At 36.7% G+C, this 25,952-nt stretch overlaps 2 protein-coding genes across 4 annotated transcripts in view; both read left to right on the top strand.

The window, feature by feature from the left end:
- Positions 1 to 2,297: 2,297 nt before the first annotated feature.
- LOC126613946 (probable disease resistance protein At5g66900) overlaps positions 2,298 to 25,952 on the top strand; it is a 52,258-nt gene continuing 28,603 nt past the window's right edge. Inside the window, exons 1-6 of one of the 3 annotated variants that reach the window (XR_007620233.1) lie at positions 2,298 to 3,712; positions 4,253 to 4,581; positions 4,927 to 5,285; positions 5,409 to 5,620; positions 5,918 to 6,755; positions 7,141 to 7,199. Coding sequence is in view for 2 of the 3 variants with exons in the window: in XM_050281581.1 (XP_050137538.1) it covers positions 2,845 to 3,712; positions 4,253 to 4,581; positions 4,927 to 5,285; positions 5,409 to 5,620; positions 5,918 to 6,753 (2,604 nt within the window). In the remaining variant the exon portion in view is untranslated. Of the gene's footprint in view, positions 3,713 to 4,252; positions 4,582 to 4,926; positions 5,286 to 5,408; positions 5,621 to 5,917; positions 7,009 to 7,140; positions 7,200 to 25,952 lie in introns of those variants that run through there. The other 2 variants (XM_050281581.1, XM_050281580.1) reach the window with 2 other exon arrangements.
- LOC126613952 (probable disease resistance protein At5g66890) lies at positions 21,614 to 25,835 on the top strand. The gene is made up of 5 exons (XM_050281587.1): positions 21,614 to 22,542; positions 23,044 to 23,375; positions 23,638 to 23,996; positions 24,120 to 24,331; positions 24,633 to 25,835. The coding sequence occupies exons 1-5, from the start codon at positions 21,900 to 21,902 to the stop codon at positions 25,466 to 25,468; spliced, it is 2,382 nt and encodes a 793-aa protein (XP_050137544.1). The 5' UTR covers positions 21,614 to 21,899; the 3' UTR covers positions 25,469 to 25,835.

A 25,952-nucleotide genomic window follows, 5' to 3' on the forward strand; every position in this document is an offset into this window, starting at 1 on the left:
TTTAATAGTGTCTCACTTCCATTATCATCCATCCAATCTAAAAAATAAATTGAGTCATTGGTTCAAAACTTTCGTTTGTCTTTATGCCTTTGTCTCCTTTCCAAACTTGCCTTCACAATTAGGATAAGAAACAATATTTTCTACCTGCATTGTGGTTGGTGGGTTATTTATGTCACCATATGAAAGCTTCCCAGACATGGTGATGCAGTTTCCTGGTTAATTTCCAAGTGTCCCTCCACAGTTAATTGAACATTTTTTGTTTATCCTATCTTGCTTGATCACCAATAACGTAAGAGACAATCGAACTTTGTATTGCTTGTTTTTCTGAATCTCTTTATTTTGGGTTGCAAATTTAAGAATGTCTCACTTTTTTGTTATCATCCATCTAACCAAAAAAATAAATATAGTCAAGTCGATGGTCTCTTTTTATTAATTTTTAATCTTTCCTCCCACTTTAATTCTTTTATTATTTAATAAAATGCGGAAATTGGGGATTGACTGGGACTATTGTTTTATTGGAAATTAACTCTTTCTAATTACTCTGAGCAGAAAGAAAGTAGTCTATTTTATAATTGATGACTAATCCAGATGTCTCAATTCTTTTTTACCGTCTTGTGCTGGTTTAGAGAGTAAAACTACTACTGTAATTTTTAGACCATATGTACCATATATGTAGTGTAGTTCGATTAGCATAATCCATTATATATCATCTTTCCAACCAAAAAATTAAATTGAGTCAAGTCAATAGTCTCTTTTTATTGATTTTTAATTCTTCATTTGGCAATATGATTATTGAAGTTGATCCGTAATTCAAAACCAAGAACGTGCTTACAATTTTATATTACGTTGTCATGAAGCACACCATATGTGAATTTGACCTTGGATGATTTAGAATCTGTTATTGTTAATCTTTTTTTATATTTTAATCAATTTTTCTCACATTTTCAAAGTTACATTGTCTGGTTTGCTGGTAGTGGGGGAGCTTTTTGACTGGGGCGGCCTAGGAACAGTTTTCAGTGTGCTCTACGACATCTTCAAGGAGGTGAAGGCAAAGACGTCCATGTTCAAACCCGTCTTGGATGCCGAGTTCTATTTTGATTTCCTTTAGGGCTGGTTTGGTATTGCTGTGCTTTGAAAAAAAACTGCTGTGAGAATAAGCGGCTGTGCTGTGAGAATAAGCGGCTGTGAAATAAATCAGCAGAGTGTTTGGTAAATTTTTTTGTAAAAGTGCTTTTGGAAAAAAAAAACAGTCTGATAGTGGGTCTTTTCATTAAAGGAGCACTGTAGTTCTGTGTGCTTTGAAAAAAAGCCAGTTTTCCAAAGCTACAAATTGCAGCTTCAGCTTTTTCCTTTGATTTCAGCTTATTCCCACAGCAGCTTCCAAAATAAGCCTTTTTTTTTAAGTTTACCAAACACCAAAAACACTCCCAGCTTTTTTTCATAGGAGCTTTTTTTAAAATCACCTCAACCCCAAACTGGGGGTTAGTTTGATCATGATGACTAGTGGTTGGTCTATGAATTATTTTTGAGGAGCTAATGAGTAAAAGTAGTACTCAACTTTCTTTTAGAGCACATATATTAGCTGAAATTCTCTTATGCACATATTTTTTCACGAATGAACTGTTGAAATCTAAGACAAACCTCATATCTGACCTGCTTTGAGGATTGCAAGACGACAAAAATGTATAAGCACAAGTGCACAATATGGGCTAAAACTTTTGTGGCTCGAAGACCTTTGGATCTAGTTAGATCATATCTTCAAGAGAAATTCTAATTTTTTTTTTAAACTAGCGAGTGAACAGTATAAAAATATTATTTTAGCTACTCAACTTAATTTTTCATCTCCAACAACACTCTATTTTAACAAATTTTAAATATTTTATTATTAAAAATTCAAATTCAACCCACTCATTTTGTAAAACAATATTCCCTCTTCATACCCTCCAATGTTAATTTTTTATTTTTTACATTTAGCAAGTGAATAGCTGCACTTTAAATTTAAAGAGTGATCGTTCATTTTGTTATAATAGAAACTCTTTGACAACATCTCGTTGAGATGAATTTTTTGAGTTTTGTTCTTTAAAACAGAGTGTTTAGAGTGTTGATTGTTTTACAACAAAAAAATACGAAATTCCAATTTTCCTGTTAGTGTGGTGGTACAAAAATTATAGAAAATAAATTTAAAAGGGTAGATCAGTAAAATTGCCTATATGGTAGTAGTTAAAGTTACCTTTTGGGTAAAAACTTCCCTTTGTTACTTTCACTAGTTCTTTCAGAGAAAAGAAGCACCACCGGAGTGGTTGTTGAGTTGGAAAAGGAAACGCAATTGAAAGGTTCCAACTTGCGATGGATTGAGAGTGAACACAACACTTTTCAGAAAGGGATGGAAAATGGGTTTGTGGTAGGCGGATTCCTTGTCCCCAAAGAAAGAAATAGAAGAAATGCCCCCATGCACACCAACTGTTTGCGTTGCGGTCCAGAAAATTTTAAATTATTTCAAATATTATTTTATCTTATTTATTTATCGGAAGCCATGAGTGTGATATTTTGGTTAGCGGAAGCTTCTTCTTGGTCAGTCAATGCAAAATGTATTAGTTTCGAAGTTTCCCAGAAAGCAGCTTTGCAATTTGCTAGGTAAGTCAATGAGGTAGGTAAAAGCAAAGTCAATGGATTCAACTAAGCCTCCTCTGGAATCAGGATCGGATTGTTCCTTATATTAAGAGCATTTTTATTTGGGTTTTTTCATACTACTTTGTTCTCCTCTTGTCTTCAAATTTTGATTGAAATGATTGCAAGTTAGTTTTCGGATTTTTCGGTGTCGGGTTTTGTTTGAGGGAAGCTGGAATGGCAGAAGTTGGGGGGCTTTTTGCAGGGGCTGCTGTTGGAACATTGTTTACTCTGCTGTATGATGTTGTTAAGGATGTCAAGGACAAGACTATGATGTTTAAGGAGCTCCTCGGAGATCTCAATTCCACGCTAGAAGCGTTAAAGCCGGTGATCTATGACATAGCGAAGTACAATGCGGTGTTGGATCAATCAAACAAGGAAGTAGAAAAAATTCTGAAACAAATGAAGAATGGGAAAGAGTTAGTTCTCGAGTGCTCCAAGCCAAGCCGGTGGAAACTCTTCAAAAAGTATAAATACACCGAGCGACTTCTCAATTTGGACAAGTGTCTGAAAAGGTTGTTGATGATACTGGCGGTGGAGGGAACAAGGAATACGTTTGAGAACTTGGCTGTTTCAAGGGAGATAGTTGGTGTTGTGAGGGAGGACTTGGCTGTTGCAAGGGTGACATTTGGTGTTGCGAGGGAGAACTTGGCTGTTTCAAGGGAGTCATTTGGTGTTGCGAGGGCGAACTTGGCTGTTTCAGGGGAGACATTTGGTGTTGCCAGCGAGAACTTGGTTGTTTCAAGGGAGACGTTTGGTGTTTCGAGTGAGACCTTGGCTGCTGCGAAGGAGATCTTGGCTGCTGTCCAGAAAAATGGTTCGGTAGGAAACATAGAGAATGTTGTGATACAAAAGCAAGAAGAATTTCATGATTTGGGTTCAGTTCCAGAACCTCCACATGTTACAGTTGGATTGGATGAGCCTTTGAGGTATATGAAGAAGATGCTTCTGAAGGGCGATGTCTCAATGTTAGTGCTGACTGCTACGGGAGGATGCGGGAAAACCACATTGGCAATGAAATTCTGTCAAGATGAGGACGTCAAAGGTATGATATTACTTTCTAATAGCTATTTGAGAAGTGTTATATTAGAATTAATCTGTAATTTAACATCTTTTTCTCTCTATTAGTACGACTAGTATGTTATAGATGTCATTCGTTGAGTTGAAGCCTTTTGAATGAGTTTACAGCCTATTTATATCAAATCAAACCCAGCTTCAGATATATATAACACCAAGTTAATCCAAAGTGTAATATTTCAATTGCTTGAATATTATGTCTTATTGGATATTAGTCTCACTCATGCATTATATCAGTAAGGAATCGTCCCCATTGCTGATATACAGTTCATATCTGAGTCTTACATGAATATAAATGGAAAACCTCATGGGTAGGAATTTACTACACTAGCTTCATGATTGAACTACGTTCCATTATGACAGCTACTTTACTCGTTTCATACTCTTTGCATATACTAAGGCTGTACTTGAGATCAAGGTTTAATTTTTTCTACCTCAATGTTACCATCGTGTATTGTTCTTTGTTTACACATTTATCTAACATATTTCTTGTATTGTATTTTGATAGGTAAATTCAAGGAAAATATATTCTTTGTCACTGTTTCGGAACACCCCAACTCAGATGTAGAAAAGCTATATCAACGCATAAAGTCTCAGGAAGCGGGACAAGATCTACTGTTGGTCCTGGATGATGTTTGGTCCAACACTGTTCTTCAGAAGTTTGTTGAATTGAAGTTGCAAAATTACAAGATCTTGGTGACATCGAGATCTGAATTTCCAGGATTTGGCACTCCGTATAAACTCAAACCTTTGGAGTACAAAGATTCAATGACTCTTTTGCGTCATTCAGCAGCCCTGGGAGATAGCTTGTCTGTTCCAGAAGATCTCCTGAGGGAGGTTTATTTCTCACTATGCAATTCACGACACAATATACTTATCAAGGCCTCACAAATTATAGGGCAACAAAGTGGGGATAAGAAATTGTTTTGATCTTTTACGATCAGTATACAAATACAAGTATGCACATACAGAAGCGAACACCCATTTTACCATATGAACGTGCAAATGATCATTCACGAATCACATATGATTTTAATTATGAACTAAAACTAAAATAAGAATCAAGATAACTAGGTAGTCATTAACCATTTTCATGAAACCATTGAGATGTTAAAAGAAACTTGAACTTACAGTCTGCAACTCAGATGGTAGTTGACATCATTTGGTACAACTAACCTGCAGATACTAAAGCACTGTAAGGGAGTTCCGCTTGCCATTACAGTGACCGGGAACTCACTTAGTGGACAAGCAGCAGAATCCTGGCTTTCAAGACTAGAAGACTGGCGTAGAGGTTCTATTCTTGATTATGAGACTAAGTTGCTTCTTTGCCTTAAAAGTAGCATAGATGCCTTAGGTGACAAAGAGCCTATCATCAGGGAATGTTTCATGGACCTTGTTTCATTTCCTGAAGATCAAAGAATCTCTGCTGCTGCTTTCATTGATATGTGGTCAGAGTTATATATGCTAGATGGGGACTTTCGGTCCATCAAGAACCTCCACGAGCTCGCCAGGAAAGGTCTGGCAAATCTTGTGATCACTAGGTACGCAAGATTTTATGCTTCTCCAGTACAATATTCTCTTTGAAAATTTCTATATTCATGAGTAGCTCCTACCATAATATACAACTGCAAGTCTGCAACTGACTGAGTTTGCATTGTTACCAGGAATGAGAATATGGCGATTCTGGATAACTACTATAGCGAACACTTTGTTCGCCAGCATGATATGCTTAGAGATCTGGGTATCTACATTGCGAAACTAGACCCAATAGAAGATAGAAAAAGACTGATTGTCGTAAGTGGACGCAATCAACCCAAGTGGTTGAGGGAGCAGAAGTCTCAACCCATCAATGCTCGCCTATTATCTATCTCCTCTGGTTGTCCCATCTCTCACTCTTTATAAAATGCATATACATGCATCTACCTATGACCAGCATATGTACACACGCATACATACACATTCGTGCATGCTCACATCCAAACACACACACACACACACACTCAGATTTGAATAGCACTATCATTTATTTTCTCCACACACATCAACACATAAACAAGTACATGCATATGTACACACGCAAATGCACGTGCACACACAGACACACACGCTAAAATATGCAGTAAAGTTTCATTTAATTCTCACCCACTCATATCTCGTAGCATATTGTTTGCAGATGGAACGTACCCAACACAATGGCAGAGTGTTCATCTACCACAAGTTGAGGTTCTAGTTTTGAATTTTAAGACAGAGAACAATGCCTTACCTGAATTTGTGCAGAAAATTGACAAACTGAAGGTTCTAATAGTCACAAACTATGGTTTATCACCTACTGAATTGAGTAATTTTAATCTTCTGGAATCATTATCAAATCTGAAGAGAATCAGATTAGAGAGCATTTCAATTCATTCCATAACCAAGAACTGGGTACCATTGAAGAGTCTAAAGAAGATATCGTTATTCATGTGTAATATGGGTCAAGCTTTCCACAATTGTTCCATCAAAATTTCTGATGCCTGGCCAGGTCTAGAGGAAATGAATATCGACTATTGCGATGATTTGGTGGAACTGCCTGCCGAGCTCTGTGCTCTTGTTCATATGAAGGTGCTTAGTATCACCAACTGCCATCAGCTATCTTGCTTGCCTGAAGAGATCGGAAATCTGAAGAATTTGGATGTATTGAGACTAAGGTCCTGTACAGAGTTGGTAAGGCTTCCGGTTTCAATTGAAAACCTCACTAAGTTGCGCTGCCTTGACATGTATAATTGTTTCGGCATTAGGAAGTTGCCTGAAGGCATTGGTAAGATGAGAGGTTTAAGAAAGATCAACATGGGACAATGCTCAAGATTGGAGGAGTTGCCTCTATCAGTGTGGGATCTTGACGAGCAGTTAGAGGAAGTGATTTGTGATGAAGAGAAGAAACCTTTCTGGGATTCCTTCTTAGCCAGAGACAAAATCAAGGTGACAAAAGAAAAATCCAATCTGAATTGGCTCGAAAAGCCTCAGTTATGAGACCTGTCTTTCCTCAATAAATGTTGGAGCAACATGTTTCTGATTTTTGTTGCATTGTTTTTCTCAACAAATGTTTCGTTCTTGGTTCTGTCCAATTTCTATGTTTCATCATATGAGTTTGTAATACTGTTTATTTCAAACTCTGTTGAGTCTTAAGATATTTTATGGTGTTGTTTTTTTGTATAATTATCATGTTATTGTTTTACACAACATAAATAATGTGTATTATATTTTCTTGGATTATACGAAACAAAATATGTTTTAACTGCACCTAATATGTTAATTATGCATTTGGTTATATCTATGGTCGGCCCCTCGACCTGCAATATGGTTGGTGGGTCATCTCTGTCACCATATGAAAGATTCCCAGACATGGTGATGCAGTTTCCTGGTTAATTTCCAAGTCTTCCTCCTCAGTCAATTGAAATTTTTTTTGTTTATCCTACCTTGCTTGATCACCGACAACGTAAGAGAAAATCAAACTTTGTATTGCTTGTTTTCTTAATCTCTTTATTTTGGGTTCCAAATTTAAGAGTGTCTCACTTTTCCATTATCATCCATCCAATTTAAAAAATAAATTGAGTCAGTGGTCTCTTTTTATTAATTTTTAACACATGTTTTCTTTTATTATCATTTTTATTATTTAATAAAATTGAGAGATAGGGATTGGGAACTATTGTTTTATTGGGAAATTATCTCTTTCTAATCGGAAAGGAAGTAACCTACTTTATAGTTGATGGCTAATCCCGAAGTCTTGGTTCTTTTTTACTGTCTTGTGTTGCTGTAGAGAGTAAAGCTACTATTGTAATCGGACGACCAACTTTATGTGTAGTTCTACTCGCCTAATCCGTTATCATCCGACCAACTCTTTTTATTTATTTTTAATTCTTTCTCGCACCTGTATTCTTGAGTATTCTTTTTTATTGTTTAATACAATTTGGAGATAGGGGATTGAGAATTGTTGTTCTGTCTGGGAATTAGCTCTTTCTAATTGCTCTAAGTGGGAAGGAAGTAGTCTATTTTATAGTTGGTGACTAATCCCCATGTCTTGGTTCCTTTTTACTGTCTTGTGCTAGTTTTAGAGAATAAAGCTACTATTGTAATCTGACGACCAAACTTTATATGAAGTATAGTTCGATTTGCCTATCCATTGTCATCCTTCCAACAAAAAAACAAATAGAGTAAGTCAATGGTCACTTTAAAATAAAGTTTTGATTGAATGAATCAAGTTTTGAGTTTTGTTCTTTTAAAATAAAGTTTTGATTTTTTACAGCTAAAAATACGAAATTCCTAATTGAATACACCCTTAAGTTTAAAAGGGTAGATCAGTAAATTGCCTACATGTTAAGAGTTAAAGTTACTTTTTTGGGTTAAATCTTCCTCTTGTTACTGTTACTAGTTTTTTATAAGAAAAGAACCACCACCGTCGTGGTTGTTGAGTTGGAAGTGAGTGGTGACTGGAGAGAGGAAACACAATTGAAAGGTTCCAACTTGCGGCTGATTGCGAGTGAACACAACAGTTTTCAAAAAAGGGATGGAAAATGGGTTTCTGGTAGACGGATTCCTTGTCCACAAAGAAATAAAAAGAGAAATCCTCCCATGCACACCAACTGTTTTGCGTTGCGGTCCACAAAATTGGAAAAAGAAAAAGATGCAGGCTTCATCAGATCAACGATTGCAGGATAAATTTAAATTTTAAAATTATTTAAAATATTATTTTTATTATATTAAAATTTATCTTTGGATCATTGCATTGTAATTACGCTCTTATCGGAAGCCATGAGTGCGCTATTTTGGTTAGCGGAAGCTTCTTCTTGGTCAGTCAATGGCAAAGTCAATATATTATTTTTCAAGTTTCCCACAAAGCAGCTTTGCAATTTGCTTGGTAGGTCAATAAGGTAGGTAAAAGTAATAGTCACTGGATTCAACTAAGAAATTCATAGCTTCCTATTGAAGCAAAATCGGATTCTTCCTTATATCAAGAGCATTTTATTTGGTTTTTTTTCATACTGCTATGTTCTTCTCTTGTCCTCAAGTTTTGATTGAAACGATTACAAGTTAGTTGCGGATTTTTCGGTGTCGGGTTTTGCTTAAGAGCAACAAGAATAGGAGGAGTTGGGGACCTTTTTGCAGGCGCTGTTGTAGGAAATGGTTTACCGAGCTGTATGAGGTTGTTAAGGATGGAATTGGATCCCATCCGGATCCACTTTGTGGGAATTTTAGAGATCCTCACATCTTAATCATTTATCGTGTATCGTGCGATCAACAATCATTTAACTTTTTTTATTTAAAATTAAACACAAATAGAATCTGACGAAAACTGACTACACGATATACGATGAATAGTTAAGATGTGGAGATCCTATGTGGGGATCCCTAGGATCCCCACAAAGTGGATTCGGAGAGGATCCCTTTCCGTTAAGGATGTCAAGGACAAGACTGTGATGTTTGCAGAGCTCCTCGTAGCTCCAAATTACTAGTTTTGGTCCCTGGTGTTCCTTCCATGACAATTTATAAATAGGTCCCACATTTATCACATCAATTTTGCGAAGGGCTAGATAGTCAGAGTGACTGAAAACATAAATTGATGAGATCCAAAAACCTCTTGGTACAATGTGAGAAATTAGAAACTCGTGACCCATTTTGAAACTCATTTTAAACCTAATGGGTGTAAAATGTAGTTAGTCCTAAAGTTAACATACTATAATTTATATGAAAGTATGGAACATGAAAAAAACTGACATGAAACGTCAACAAATAAAGCTTCTCCGATTCCTCAATGGCAGGTTGCCATGCAAGAAGAATTTGACGCACTACAAACTCAAGGTACTTGGGTTCTTATCCCTTCTTCTTCTAGTAAAAATGTTATAGGCAATAAGTGGGTCTATAAAATTAAAAGGAATTTTGATGGTACAATATCTCGATACAATGCTAGGCTTGTTGCTCAAGGCTTTAGTCAACATAAAGGTTTGGACTACAAAGAGACTTTTAGTCCAGTGGTTAGGCACACCACTGTGCGCTTGATCTTAGCTTTAGCTGCAACACATAAATGGGATCTTAGGCAGCTGGATGTAAAAAATGCATTCCTTCACGGCGACTTGCAAGAAGAGGTTTATATGAAACAGCCTAGAGGTTTTGTGCATCCTGATTACCCTACACATGTTTGTAAGTTAGTAAAGTCTTTATATGGGCTTAAACAAGCCCCTCGGGCTTGGAATGATAAATTCACCAGTTACTTGCAAGCAGTGGGGTTTCAAGCATCACTCTCAGATTCCAGTTTGTTTGTGAAGAAGAGTGGTGATGATGTGGTCATTCTTTTGTTGTATGTTGATGATATAATCATCACATGATCTAGCTCTACACTGGTTCAATCTGTGATAGACACTTTAGGTGCAATCTTTGATCTCAAAGACATGGGAAAATTGGCCTATTTTTTGGGACTTCAAGTGGAATACAAGACTAATGGTGATATATTTGTTAACCAAGCAAAGTATGTTAAGGATCTTATACATAAGGTTGGGATGGATGATTGCAAGCCTTGTGCAACACCTTGCAAACCTCACAATCAAGTTCTTACTACTGAGGGTACTCTTCTTTCTTATCCAACACACTATAGAAGTTTGGTTGGAGCATTGCAATATCTAACCTTCACTAGGCCCGATATTGCATTTGCTGTTAATACTGTTTGTCAATATATGAACTCACCAACAGATGTTCATTTTGGTATGGTTAAACGTATTTTACGATTTCTGCAAGGGACTCTCCGTTGTGGTCTTACATATACATCAGGGACTTCCATGACATTGTCTGCATTCAGTGATTCAAACTGGGATGCCGATCTCAACACTCGACGGTCTATCACAGGATATGTTGTTTATTTGGGGGAAAATCCGATATCTTGGCAATCAAAGAAGCAAGCTTCTGTTTCAAGGAGTTCTACCGAGGCAGAGTATAGGGCTTTTGCACATACAGCTGCTGATATAGCATGGATCAGGCTCATTCTTCGAGATGTCCACCAGTTCCTGTCTTGACCTCCCTTAATTCATTGTGATAATCAGTCGGCCATAGCACTTAGCTTGAATCCAGTTCAGCATTCTCGGATCAAACATTTGGAAACTGACTTCCATTTTGTTCGAGAGATGGTACAGAAGGGTGACTTGGTGATTCAATATGTTTCAACAAAAGATCAGGTTGCTGATGTTCTCACGAAAGGTCTTCATGGTCCTGATTTCCTTCACCATTGTTTCAATCTTAAGCTTGCCTATCCCAGCTAAGATTGAGGGGGGGGGTATTGGATATATATGCCAGGTGTATTGGATATTATGATAGGTGTATTGAATGTATGCTAGGTTATTAAAGACTGCCACATCAGCAGCAGCTTAGGACATAGACCATTGTTTGGTGAACCGCCTATATAGAGTAATAGCTCCTTGTATTAGATAAGTTTGGTTGTAATAATAGTTTTTGAGATATCAGAAATACATCTTTCTTCTCCTCTAAGCTTCTTTGTGCTTTTCAATTATGCAATTCTTTCATGAAGGTTAAGACAAAGCAGCTTTGCAATTTGCTTGGTAGGTCAATAAGGTAGGTAAAAGTAATAGTCACTGGATTCAACTAAGAAATTCATAGCTTCCTATTGAAGCAAAATCGGATTCTTCCTTATATCAAGAGCATTTTATTTGGTTTTTTTTCATACTGCTATGTTCTTCTCTTGTCCTCAAGTTTTGATTGAAACGATTACAAGTTAGTTGCGGATTTTTCAGTGTCGGGTTTTGCTTAAGAGCAGCAAGAATAGGAGGAGTTGGGGACCTTTTTGCAGGTGCTGTTGTAGGAAATGGTTTACCGAGCTGTATGAGGTTGTTAAGGATGGAATTGGATCCCATCCGGATCCACTTTGTGGGAATTTTAGAGATCCCCACATCTTAATCATTCATCGTGTATCGTGCAATCAACAATCATTCAACTTTTTTTATTTAAAATTAAACACAAATAGAATCTGACGAAAACTGGCTGCACGATATACGTTGAATGGTTAAGATGTGGAGATCCTATGTGGGGATCCCTAGGATCCCCACAACGTGGATTCGGAAAGGATCCCTTTCCGTTAAGGATGTCAAGGACAAGACTGTGATGTTTGCAGAGCTCCTCGTAGCTCCAAATTACTAGTTTTGGTCCCTGGTGTTCCTTCCATGACAATTTATAAATAGGTCCCACATTTATCACATCAATTTTGCGAAGGGCTAGATAGTCAGAGTGACTGAAAACATAAATTGATGAGATCCAAAAACCTCTTGGTACAATGTGAGAAATTAGAAACTCGTGACCCATTTTGAAACTCATTTTAAACCTAATGGGTGTAAAATGTAGTTAGTCCTAAAATTAACATACTATAATTTATATGAAAGTATGGAACATGAAAAAACTGACATGAAACGTCAACAAATATGGCATACCAAAGTAGGCTGGAATGGCACAATAATGATAAAAGAAACGCAAGTTCATAGCGCGCGGAAGTTGCTAATGCCTTAGCTTCTTTCAGTGCGGCTGCTAGTGCCTATAAGGCTATAAATGTTGGACCACTGTTATAGATTTTGTAGTTATCGCTTATACTTGTGACCTTGAGTTTCGTCCTGTTTTTCATTTTTGTTGTTTGTTTTTCTCTTCGGGGGTTTGGGTTGCGTTCCCCCGCCTATATTCTTTTATTATCGTTTTTATTATTTAATAAAATTCGGAGATAGGGGACTGGAGGATGTTGTTCTATCGGAGAATTCGCTCTTTCTAATCGCTTTGAGCGGGAAGAAAGTAGCCTACTTTGTTGTTGATGGCTAATCTTGATGTCTTGGTTCATTTTTACTGCCTTGTGCTGGTTTAGAGAGTAAAACTACTATTATAATCCGACAACCAAACCTTATATATAGTGTAGTTCGACTTGCCTGATCCATTATCATCCTTTGAGCAAAAAAAAAAAAACAAATAGTCAAGTCAATGGTCCCTTTTTATTGATTTTTATTTCTTCATTTGGCAATAGGATTATTGGAGTTGGTTTATAATTCAAAACCAAGAGCATCTGCGCATTTTTTTTATAAATAAAGATCTCACATCGTTCTTCAATTTATCCATTTTCAATTCATGAGCTCTATATTCCCAGTACCTGCGCATTTTTTTAAAGAACAAAAATATAAAAGAAACCAAACACCCTCACCCTCACCCAAAAACCCCCAATTAAAAGAAAGAAAAAAGAAAAAAAAAACCCTTATACGCCTATAAATATGTGGGTTATTCATGTCAAGTTCACATGGTCAAATCAACTATTGTATAAAGAGCGAAAAGAAACTTACAGATTCTTGGTTGCTTTCCATGATAAAATTGGAGAGGGTGCATATTTTTATTTTATTTTTTTAAGGAAAGAAAGAAATAGAACTAGGAGAGAGTAAGAAGTGGGAGAGACAGTGAACACCAACAGCCCCAACAGCAAAACAAAGTGGAGGGAAATTTGGGGAAAAAAAAATAGGGGGAAAGAAGAAAAAAACAAAAGGAAACATTAGATTGATCCATATTATATATTAATTAGTAGGAAAAATAATTATGAGAATTTTAAATATAAAATAATGATAAAATATTATATTTAAGACTTGTCACGTGATGAGTTTTGAGTGTATTATAATGCCACTCAATGAAATCCAATGATAAGTCAAGCTCTACAAAAAAATTTCTCCTAAAGAACACCCGAGGCTTGTTCAAACAAAAAACTGGACAAAATAGTAAAATATGTGCATTATCCATGTGAGGAATATAAAGTATTATCGAAAGAGAAATGGTATACAATCCAACAAAAAGTAGGTAAGAATTTAGAGTTTATGGGCTCACTTTTTTGGGTGCTAGCTAATGCATTAGAGAATAAATACTTGGAAACCGACTTGCAAGTGCAGAAAAGAAATGGTTTGCCAATGGAAGTAAATTTATTAGTTCATCCAAATTGCTCATTGGTTCAAAACTTTCGTTTGTCTTTATGCTTATGTTTCCTTTCGAAACTTGCCTTCACAATTTAATAGGATAAGAAACAATATTTTATAACAAAAGTACAATTCTTGTCCACCTTTTACCGGATCAGGATCCTCTCCTGAGAAAATGGAGAGGATCCTCCTGATCAGGTCTATCGGGCCGTTCAAATTTTATCCAACGATTATAATTATTATAACTTTTAGAGGAGTCCTCTATTTGTAGCCGTTGGATAAAATTTGAATGGTCCAATGGGCCTGATCAGAAGGATCCTCTCCATTTGCTCAGGAGAGGATCCTGATCCCCTTTTACCTGCATTGTGGTTGGTGGGTTATCTCTGTCACCATACGAAAGCTTCCCATACATGGTGATCCAGTTTCCTGGTCAATTCCAAGTCTCCCTCCACAGTCAATCGAACTTTTTTCGTTTTCCTATCTTGCTTGATCACAACAACGTAAGAGAAAATCAAACTTTTGTATTGCTTGTTTTCTGAATCTCTTTATTTTGAGTTCTAAATTTAAGAATGTCTCATTTTTTCGTTATCATCCATCCAACAAAAATAAAATAAAATAAAATAAAGTCAAGTCAATGTCTCTTTTTATTGATTTTTAATTTTTCCTCCCACTTCTATTCTTTTACTATTGTTTTTAATAATTTAACAAAATTTGGAAATTGGGGATTGGCCTGGACTATTGTTCTATTAGCTCTTTCTAATTGCTTTGAGCAAGAAGAAAGTAACCTATTTGTTGATGGCCAATCCAGATGTCTCGGTTCCTTTTTGCTATCTTTTGTTGATATAGAAAGTAAAACTACTATTGTTATCCGAAAACCATACCATATATGTAGTATAGTTTGATTAGCCTAATCCATTATATATCATCTTTCCAACCAAAAAAATAAATTGAGTCAAGTCAATGGTCTCTTTTTACTGAATTTTAATTCTTCATTTGACAATATAATTATTGGAATCTCTTTTTACTGATTTTTAATTCTTCATTTGGCAATATAATTATTGGAGTTTGGTCCGTAATTCAAAATCAAGAACGTGCTTACAATTTTATACTACACTGTCATGAAGCATGCCATATGTGAATTTGACTTTGGATGATTTAGAATCTGTTATTGTTAATCTTTTTTATATTTTAATCATTTTTTCTCACATTTTCAAAGTTACATTATCTGGTTTACTGGGAGTGGGGGAGCTTTTTACTGGGGCGGCCTAGGAACAGTTTTCAGTGTGCTCTACGACATCTTCAACGAGGTGAGGTGAGAAATTTTTAGTTGTGACGGAAATACGGATAGTACACCACGTGTTTTTATGTAAGTGGTGGAAATTTTAATTTTTAAGTTATTAACCTTTTAACACACATAACTCACCATTTGTGTAGGAACACGTGGTGTACCACTTCGTGTGACAGTCACATTGAAAAATCTCTTCAACTAGGTGAAAGCAAAGACGTCCATGTTCAAACCCGTCTTGGATGTTGAGCTCTATTTTGATTTCCTTTACGTTGATCATGATGACTAGTGGTAGGTCTATGAATTATTTTCGAGGAGTTAATGAGTAATGGCGTGTTTACGTAAGGGGAATAGAAAGGAGGGAATGAGAATTGCACTACTTTTAAGGGATTCCGGTGTTTACCAACACTGGGGGAATGAAAGTGTGGGTGGGACCCATCCAAAATGGGGAATCAGGTTATTGATTTTCCCGGAATTGAACTACTGAACAATAGGTGGTATTCGGACTCCCTGAGAAAGCATCCGTCTGGAATCAACTTTTTCTGCCCAATATACCCTTATCTCCTTCTTCCTTCAACCTCTGTCTTTGCTCTCTTTGACAAAGGAAGATGTAGCAGGTTTCGTGGCCTGCGGGATTATGGTTTCATGACCAAAATCAGAAGGGAAGAAGATGAGGATTTTGGAATTTCAATTTTGATCATTCGTCGGCCGCAAAGGAGACTCGACTGTGACTGGAAAGGGGAGCGGCTGGTGGTGACTGGAAAGGGGAGGCGGTCGCAGATGAAGAGAGAGGGATTTGTAGGGGAGGGAGAGAAAGCAAGGGGAGGCAACTGGAGTGACTGGAAAGGTACCTTTTCGCTGCCGTACCCGATAGTCGCACCGCTGAGGAAACCTGACTGTGAAATTTGTTGGAAGGGACTGCTGCAAAACAAAGCAATGGAAGGATACCGAGCGAGTTGAGACAAGCTGCGACCGAGTGGCTAGGTTTTTATATCTATTTTTATTTTAATTAATTGATTTTTCGGAGGTTTATTGAATTATCAATCCTAATCCAATAATATTGGTGCGTGACTAACGCTGGTTGTTATTATTATTTTTGTTTTTTTTTTAACTTTTAATTTTTGAGTGTCACTTTTTTTGGGTAATGGGGCAGGATAGAGGGTCTCAATAAAAAATGAAAAAAAGAATAAAAGTTTTACTAAAGAAAAAATATACTTTCTACTATAAAAATAAAAAAATAAAAAAGTTTATGACACACCCCGATCCTAGAATCAAGGCGTGCTGGCCGTCACGTGAGTGTGACGTAGCCAAAAGTGCGACACGGAAGCAAGATATAACAGAAATATAAAGGAATTTAAACCAACCACTAAAAGTAAAAACCTACTAGCATCAAAGAGAGAGTTATAAAGTAAACACACGAATTCAGAGCGTAGGTCTAAGTGCAGTCAAGTAGGACCATAATTAAAGTACAACACCTGCAAGTGAGTCCTACATGCAGAACGTCTGTCAGAATGCCGAAAAAGACCTCGTGAGCCACCAACTGCTAACTAGAACCTGGAGGGGCGCAAAACAAAGATGAGTGGGTCAGTAAAACCAAAATTTTCCAAAACATTTCATTTAAAACATTTCTAACCCCTCACCGTAAAACCTGTGTACTTTCCCAGAAAAATAGTATATAAACATATATATATATATATATATATATATATATATATATATATATATATATATATACGTAAATCATCAAAACTCAGCTTACCATCTATCAACATAACATCTCAAAAAGAATATGCCATGCCATGCCAAAATATAATATGAATGCACCAATATAACTCAGGTGAAATAATAAATCAACCGGAGACCCTGCAGTGGTCCTGTACGGCTGATTCTATAGCTCAATATCCCATCCAGCCGGAGTCACCAACTGTGACCTATACGGCCGTGCCGGAGTCACCAACTGTGACCTGTACGGCACTACACTGCACATAAGTTGGAACTACCTATAGTAGTCTGTACGACTAAGATGGTGAAATAATACGCTCTAGTGCTTCTCTCATCAATCATCTGTGCACATAATCTAAAGTCACCCACCAGTCGGAACCCCTCTAATGGTCTGTACGACTGGCATGTCGGAACCACCTCTAGTGGTCTGTACGACATCCACCTACTTGGATCCAAGGCGAGCGTGCGGTGTGGTGAATACTATAAGCACTAATACCAAAGGTGCAGTTTATGAGCTCACAACGCAATCACATCATCATTCATTCATATAAACCATATAACTCACCTGATACTCACATGTGCGTCCACAGCGTCAATTCACATATATATGCATCAATTATCAATTTAAATATCTCAACAATTGCATGCATGGCAATTTAAATCATATTTTCATATAAACGCATTTTCTGGGAAAAACAGTAGTATGTAGGTAATACGAAAACAAAACTGCCCACTCATTGATAAGTTGATGGGTCGTAACCCCCGTGACGTCCCTGGATGCGCTCGTCCTCGGGATAGGTGTCACCTATATGCGAAACAACTATAAAAACGTTAATTTAAACACATAACCAACAATTCGAAATAACTTCTCATACGATGCTCAATTTGGGTATATGAATATAGCACATCGACCTACTCGACGTCACGGACGTCGAGAAATTTTTAGAAAAATTTTTGGAAGCTGCACGCGCCCCCACGTGCCGGGACAGGCACGGGGACACGCGCCCCCACACGCATCATCCCTAACCTGCCGGACTGAACTTTCCGGCGGCCGGTTTCCGGCCAACTTTGAAACTCCTTGTTCTCCTTCGTTTCTCAACCATTTTCTTCGTATTTTATATCAATTTGAAGCCCCAAACATGTAGATTCACGATATACTACTTTAAAGCTCCAAAAACAACTAAATCTCACCGGGAAAATCCAAGAAAAACCGGCCAAACTCGAACCTAGTGATCCCGACGTCCAAAACCTTCAAACGAATCACTCCGAGCTTCCTTGGGACCTCACTAAGCTCACTATAAGCTTAGAATTCCCTGAAACACAACATTTCACGTGTGCATGAACAGTGAAAAAAAATGAGGGGTTCGGGTTCATGTGATATCGAAGGTTCCACGTCCTAAAACTAGCACTAATCAACTCAGAACATCACAAGGATGAAGAATCTTACCTTGTTTGCTTCGATCCACTGAGTTTTGGATGGTTTTGGGTCTCGTTCGTACAATCAGGGTGAGAGAGAGAGAGCAGGGAATCGTGAGGGAGGAGAGAGAGAGAGTGATACGGGGAAGAGGGAGAGAGCAGGGAAAGTAGATGGTCCAACACCAAATCCTCACCATCCATTTAATCCCTAACCAAAATTTTATAAAACTAAAATTTAAATCCAAAACTTATATAGAATTAATCCAAATAATGTCACACACACGTACCTTAGCCCCCGCTAAGGGCAAATCTGACATTTCACGTCCTTAATAAGAAAATCTCGGGATGGGCTGTGACAGTTTAACTAAAAATAATTAGCATATAAATTAGATTTGTTACAATAGGGGCATTTTAGTAATCACGTTAATTTTCATTCCGATTCAAGTGAATTAGTAAACAATTTATATAAGTTAATGTCATTCCTACTCAAATTCCAGACAGTTTTAGTAAACAATTCCAACAAGAATTTGATTCTGATTCCACCCCATTCTAATTCCTCATCAATTCAATTCCTCATCAACTTAATTCTCCTCAATCTGATTACGGATTAGTAAACGAGCCATAAAAGTAGTACTCAACTTTCTTTTAGAGCACATATATTAGCGGAAATTTTCTCCGGCACATGTTTTTTCATGAATTAACTGTTGAGATTTAGGACAAATCTCATTTCTGACCTGCTTTGAGGATTGCAAGAAGACAAAATTGTATAGGCTCAAGTGCAAAATATGGGCTTAAACTTTTGCGTCTAGAAGATTTTTGGGTCAAGTTAGAGCATTGTTAGAACCAATCAAATATTAATCATATAATATATAATATATATATATATATATATATATAATAATAATTGCACACTTCAATTCGAATCACAATTTTATTATATATACAATCTACTAGAATATGAATAATTAGTAAATTTCCATATAAAATCACAACAATAATCATTGACTTGGTTTCGAAAGATAGAGACTTGCAGTAGCAATCTTCTAAGAAAAAAATACACCCCTACATCAGTGTAGTAGTTCACAGATGTCTATCTTGCAAGATACAACAATCTAACCCAAGTTCTTGCACTCAAACTTGGGTTCTTGGCGAATTTGCTATGTGTCTCTCTGTGAAGGATCAAAGAGAGAGCGATGGAATTATGTTCTTCGTTTCTAATATCACAGCCATATATATAATGGCGTTTTTGCAGCAGTTATGGTTGTTCATTTTTATCCTTTCAAAAAGGATGTAACTGTTTTTTGTAATCAGTTTTTTTCCAAAAATCTTATCCTTTCAGAAAAAACTGAATCCTAAAATTCGTACTTGTGTTTTTTGTCCAACCGAGCCCAAGAGCCGCCCATCTTTGACATTTAATATATACACCCAAATCTTCAAAGTCTAAGGCTCAAAGTTCATGGCTTTGGCCCAATTCCTTTCAAACAATGAGTGAACTCACTTATAAAGAGGAATTAGGAAGAGTTTATGGTCGATGTGAGACAATGGTTCCTCACAAGCTCCAACAAACATCTCTCCAAGAGAAACTCTAAAAAAATTTTAAACTAGCAAGTGAACAGTATAAAAAAAATTTTAGCTGCTCAACTTAATTTTTCATCTCCAACAACACTCTATTTTAACAAACTTTGAATATTTCATTATTAAAAATTCAAACTCAATCCACTCATTTTGTAAAATAATATTCCCTCTTCATTTTCTCCTTGCTCAAGAGTCTACCCTCCATTGTTAGTTTTTTTCACATTTAGCAAGTGAATAGCTGCACTCTAAATTTAAAGAGTGACCATTCATTTTGTTATAAAGAGACTATTTTACAACATCTTTTGGGGATGAATTTTTTTAAGTTTTTCTTTAAAATAGAGTTTTGATTGTTTTACAACAAAAAATACGAAATTCCAATTGCCCTGTTAGTGTGGTGGTACAAAAAATATAGAAAATAAATTTAAAAGGGTAGATTAGTAAATTGCCTATATGGTAGGAGTTGAAGTTAAGGATTCTTCTGATCAAAGTCTCTTGACTTTGTACACCTCATTATATTACTATTAATATTTATATTTTCATAGTTTTGACATTAATTGTTTGATATTTTATGAGTTTATAATCCTATAAATTTAAAATTCCTCATTATAATACTATGTAAAAATAAGAAATAATAAATGGCAAAATAATGTATCCATAGTGTTAAAAAAATTGGTACATTTCACATATGTACATTAATAAAGAAGAATGGGTACATTATAAATAAATTAGGGTACATATAAAAGATTAAAAAATTATGAGTACAAATGAATTTTAAAAAAATATAGGCCCTAAAAGAAATTAATACATGGGCACAAAATAAAACTAAAAAGAAAATACTACAAATTTTAAAAAAATGTTGCAAATTAAAAGTGGATACAAACTAAAAATATAAATATATGATACAAAGGTTAGGCATAAAACATAAATATACCATATGTAATTTTTCTATCATTGATTAAATATACAATGTCACGTGACGAGAATTATTAGCCTCCCATTGAAGCAGAATCGGATTCTTCCTTGTATCAAGAGAGCTTTTTTATTTGGGTTTTTCATACGGCTCTGTTCTTCTTTTGTCTCTAAGTTTTGATTGAAATTATTACAAGTTAGTTTTCGGATTTTTCGGTGTCGGTTTTTGTTTGAGAGAAGCTGGAATGGGAGGAGTTGGGGAGCTTTTTGCAAGTGCTGCTGTAGGGGCCTTGTTTACTGTGCTGTATGAGGTTGTTAAGGATGTCGAGGACAAGACTATGATGTTTAGAGAGCTCCTCGGAGATCTCGATTCCACGCTAGAAGGGTTAAAGCCGCTGATCAAAGACATAGCCAAGTACAAAGAGGTGTTGGATCAATCAAACAAGGAAGTAGAAAAAAATTTATCTATATATTTAGTCTTCCTAACATTACTCTCTATATATTATATATTGAGATATTTTAAGATGTAGTTTACCATATTTTAATTTAATGCATGCATATAATCAATATGCCATTTATCAGATACTACAGTTGATATCGTCGATATTGCAAAGTTTAAATTTTCAAAATATGATCGGTACTACTCGACTGAAGAGCAGTTTACTGCAACGTAGAAAGAATGGTTAAAATTGAGGAAAATGATCATCGTCGAATTATTTTCTTAGGGATCATGTGATCAGCACCGTTGATCGCTCATTGATTCAACACTTTCGTTTGTCTTTATACTTTTGTCTCCTTTCGAAAGTTGGTTTCACAATTTAATAATATGGTCTCTCTCTCACTGTGAAAGTTGGTTTCGTGGTGAATTTCCAAGTCTCCCTCCACACTCCAACTCGGAAATTTTCCTGGTGCAGCTACTGTTGAAGTCAACGCGCTACAACCCCGAAATTTCTTTCGAGCTTCGATAGTAAGTATTTATATGCCAAAACCCAGACAGTTTGGAGAAAACCCTAACTTTGTGTTGCTTGTTTTCTTAATCTCTTTATTTTGGAAACCAAATTTATGTGTCTCACTTTTCTACGGTTTCTAATCTGTTAATGTTTTGGGAAAGTGGCTATGGTCCGAAATCAAATCCCAAATTCGTAATTCTTATCAAGTATCGGCGACATACTGAAAACTGATAATTTCCGCAATTGGGTGAAAAATGATCGTTTCGGCCAATTTTCCTCTACTTTTGTAAGTTTTTTCTGATTTTGGTGTTGGTTTTTGTTGTTAAGAATCAAGGAATGAGTGGAGCAGCCGGCCTTATCGGCGGGGCTGCTATCGGAACATCGTTCAATGTGCTGGATGATGTCCTCGATGAGCTGATTACCAAGAATGTAATTTTTAAGCCCCTCCTCAAAGGCATCAAATCCAGGTTAGACTCTTTGGCACCATGGTTGAAATATATAGAAAAATCCTACAAGAAATTGGATCTATCGGATAAGGAACTGGTAAACTTGGAAGTACATTTGGAGGAGGGCGTAGAGCTCGTTCAGAAGTGCAAAAAGGTTCGATGGTGGAGCATGTACAAAAGATACAAATACGCCAACAGGCTGATTGACTGGGATGGATCTCTTCAACGATTTCTGGAAATACTAAACGTTCAGGGAATAAGGGATGTGAAGGAAAGCACGGTTTCGGTGAGGAATATGGAGAAGCTGATCAGCAGAATTGAATCGAATATGGGGATACATTTGGCTGTTTCAAGGGAGACATTTGGTTCAGTTCCAGAACTTCCACGTGTTACAGTTGGATTGGATGAGCCTTTGAGGGATTTGAAGGAGATGCTTCTTAAGGACGATGTCTCAATGTTAGTGCTGACTGCTACCGGAGGATGGGGGAAAACCACATTGGCAACGAAATTCTGTCAAGATGAGGAAGTCAAAGGTATGATAATACTTTCTAATTGCTAATTAATTGAGAAGTGTTATAGATGTCCTTCGTTGAGTTGAAGCCTTTTGTATGAATTAATTTGATTTAATACCAAATCAAACCCAGCTTCGGATATATATAACACCAAAGTTAATCCACAAGTGTAATATTTCAATTGCTTGAATATTATGTCTTATTGGATATCTGGTTTCAAAATTCAAGCTTTCTTTTTGCCAAGACACTTGTGGTATATCAGTAAAGAATCGTCCCCATTACGGTTCACATCTGAGTCTTACAGGAATATAAATGGAAAACCTCATGAGTAGGAATTTACTACACTAGCTTCATGATTGGACTACGTTCCATTACGAATACTTTACTCGTTTCATACTCTTTGCATATACTAGGGCTGTACTTGAGATCAAGATTTAATTTTTTCTACCTCAATGTTACCATCGTGTATTGTTTTTTGTTTACACATTTATCTAAATTATTTCTTGTATTGTATTTTGATAGATAAATTCAAGGAAAATATATTCTTTGTCACTGTTTCGGTACACCCCAACTCAGATGTAGAAAAGCTATATCAACGCATGAAGTCTCAGGAAGCAGGACAAGATCCTTTACTGCTGGTCCTGGATGATGTTTGGTCCAACTCTGTTCTTCAGAAGTTTGTTGAATTGAAATTGCGAAATTACAAGATCTTGGTGACATCGAGATCTGAATTTCCAGGATTTGGCACTCCGTATAAACTCAAACCCTTGAATTATAAAGATTCAATGACTCTTTTGCGTCATTCAGCAGCCCTGGGAGATAGCTTGTCTGTTCCAGAAGATCTCCTGAGAGAGGTTTATTTCTCACTATGCAATTCATGACACAATATACTTATCAAGGCACAGAAGCGAACACCCATTTTACCATATGAACGTGCAAATGATCATTCACGAATCACATATGATTTTAATTAAGAACTAAAACTAAAATAACAATCAAGATAAGTAGGTAGTCATTAACCATTTTCATGAAACCATTGAGATGTTAAACGAAACTTGAACTTACAGTCTGCAACTCAGATGGTAGTTGACATCATTTGGTACAACTAACCTGCAGATACTAAAGCACTGTAAGGGAGTTCCGCTTGCCATTACAGTGACCGGGAACTCACTTAGTGGACAAGCAGCAGAATCCTGGCTTTCAAGACTAGAAGACTGGCGTAAAGGTTCTATTCTTGATTATGAGACTACGTTGCTTCTTTGCCTTAAAAGTAGCATAGATGCCTTAGGTGACAAAGAGGCTATCATCAGGGAATGTTTCATGGACCTTGTTTCATTTCCTGAAGATCAAAGAATCTCTGCTGCTGCTTTCATTGATATGTGGTCAGAGTTATATATGCTAGATGGGGACTTTCGGTCCATCAAGAACCTCCACGAGCTCGCCAGGAAAGGTCTGGCAAATCTTGTGATCACTAGGTACGCAAGATTTTATGCTTCTCCAGTACAATATTCTCTTTGAAAATTTCTATATTCATGAGTAGCTCCTACCATAATATACAACTGCAAGTCTGCAACTGACTGAGTTTGCATTGTTACCAGGAATGAGAATATGGCGATTCTGGATAACTACTATAGCGAACACTTTGTTCGCCAGCATGATATGCTTAGAGATCTGGGTATCTACATTGCGAAACTAGACCCAATAGAAGATAGAAAAAGACTGATTGTCTTAAGTGGACGCAATCAACCCAAGTGGTTGAGGGAGCAGAAGTCTCAACCCATCAATGCTCGCCTATTATCTATCTCCTCTGGTTGTCCCGTCTCTCTCTCTTTATAAAATGTATATACATGCATCTACCTATGACCAGCATATGTACACACGCATACATACACATTCGTGCATGCTCACATCCAAACACACACACACACACACACACACTCAGATTTGAATAGCACTATCATTTATTTTCTCCACACACATCAACACATAAACAAGTACATGCATATGTACACACGCAAATGCACGTGCACACACAGACACACACGCTAAAATATGCAGTAAAGTTTCATTTAATTCTCACCCACTCATATCTCGTAGCATATTGTTTGCAGATGGAACGTACCCAACACAATGGCAGAGTGTTCATCTACCACAAGTTGAGGTTCTAGTTTTGAATTTTAAGACAGAGAACAATGCCTTACCTGAATTTGTGCAGAAAATTGACAAACTGAAGGTTCTAATAGTCACAAACTATGGTTTATCACCTACTGAATTGAGTAATTTTAATCTTCTGGAATCATTATCAAATCTGAAGAGAATCAGATTAGAGAGCATTTCAATTCATTCCATAACCAAGAACTGGGTACCATTGAAGAGTCTAAAGAAGATATCGTTATTCATGTGTAATATGGGTCAAGCTTTCCACAATTGTTCCATCAAAATTTCTGATGCCTGGCCAGGTCTAGAGGAAATGAATATCGACTATTGCGATGATTTGGTGGAACTGCCTGCCGAGCTCTGTGATCTTGTTCGTATGAAGGTGCTTAGTATCACCAACTGCCATCAGCTATCTTGCTTGCCTGAAGAGATCGGAAATCTGAAGAATTTGGATGTATTGAGACTAAGGTCCTGTACAGAGTTGGTAAGGCTTCCGGTTTCAATTGAAAACCTCACTAAGTTGCGCTGCCTTGACATGTATAATTGTTTCGGCATTAGGAAGTTGCCTGAAGGCATTGGTAAGATGAGAGGTTTAAGAAAGATCAACATGGGACAATGCTCAAGATTGGAGGAGTTGCCTCTATCAGTGTGGGATCTTGACGAGCAGTTAGAGGAAGTGATTTGTGATGAAGAGAAGAAACCTTTCTGGGATTCCTTCTTAGCCAGAGACAAAATCAAGGTGACAAAAGAAAAATCCAATCTGAATTGGCTCGAAAAGCCTCAGTTATGAGACCTGTCTTTCCTCAATAAATGTTGGAGCAACATGTTTCTGATTTGTGTTGCATTGTTTTTCTCAATAAATGTTTCGTTCTTGGTTCTGTCCAATTTCTATGTTTCATCATATGAGTTTGTAATACTGTTTATTTCAAACTCTGTTGAGGGGGGGTATTGGATATATATGCCAGGTGTATTGGATATTATGATAGGTGTATTGAATGTATGCTAGGTCATTAAAGACTGCCACATGAGCAGCAGCTTAGGACATAGACCATTGTTTGGTGAACCGCCTACATAGAGTAATAGCTCCTTGTATTAGATAAGTTTGGTTGTAATAACAGTTTTTGAGATATCAGAAATACATCTTTCTTCTCCTCTAATCTTCTTCGTGCTTTTCAATTCTGCAATTCTTTCATGAAGGTTAAGATGGTATCACGAGCTTAGAATCGCTTGCGCTCTTGGTGCTGGGTTAATTTTCCGCTGCTCAATTGAATTTT

This window comes from Malus sylvestris, chromosome 2 (genome assembly GCF_916048215.2).
Source record: "Malus sylvestris chromosome 2, drMalSylv7.2, whole genome shotgun sequence".
Lineage (NCBI taxonomy): Eukaryota > Viridiplantae > Streptophyta > Magnoliopsida > Rosales > Rosaceae > Malus > Malus sylvestris.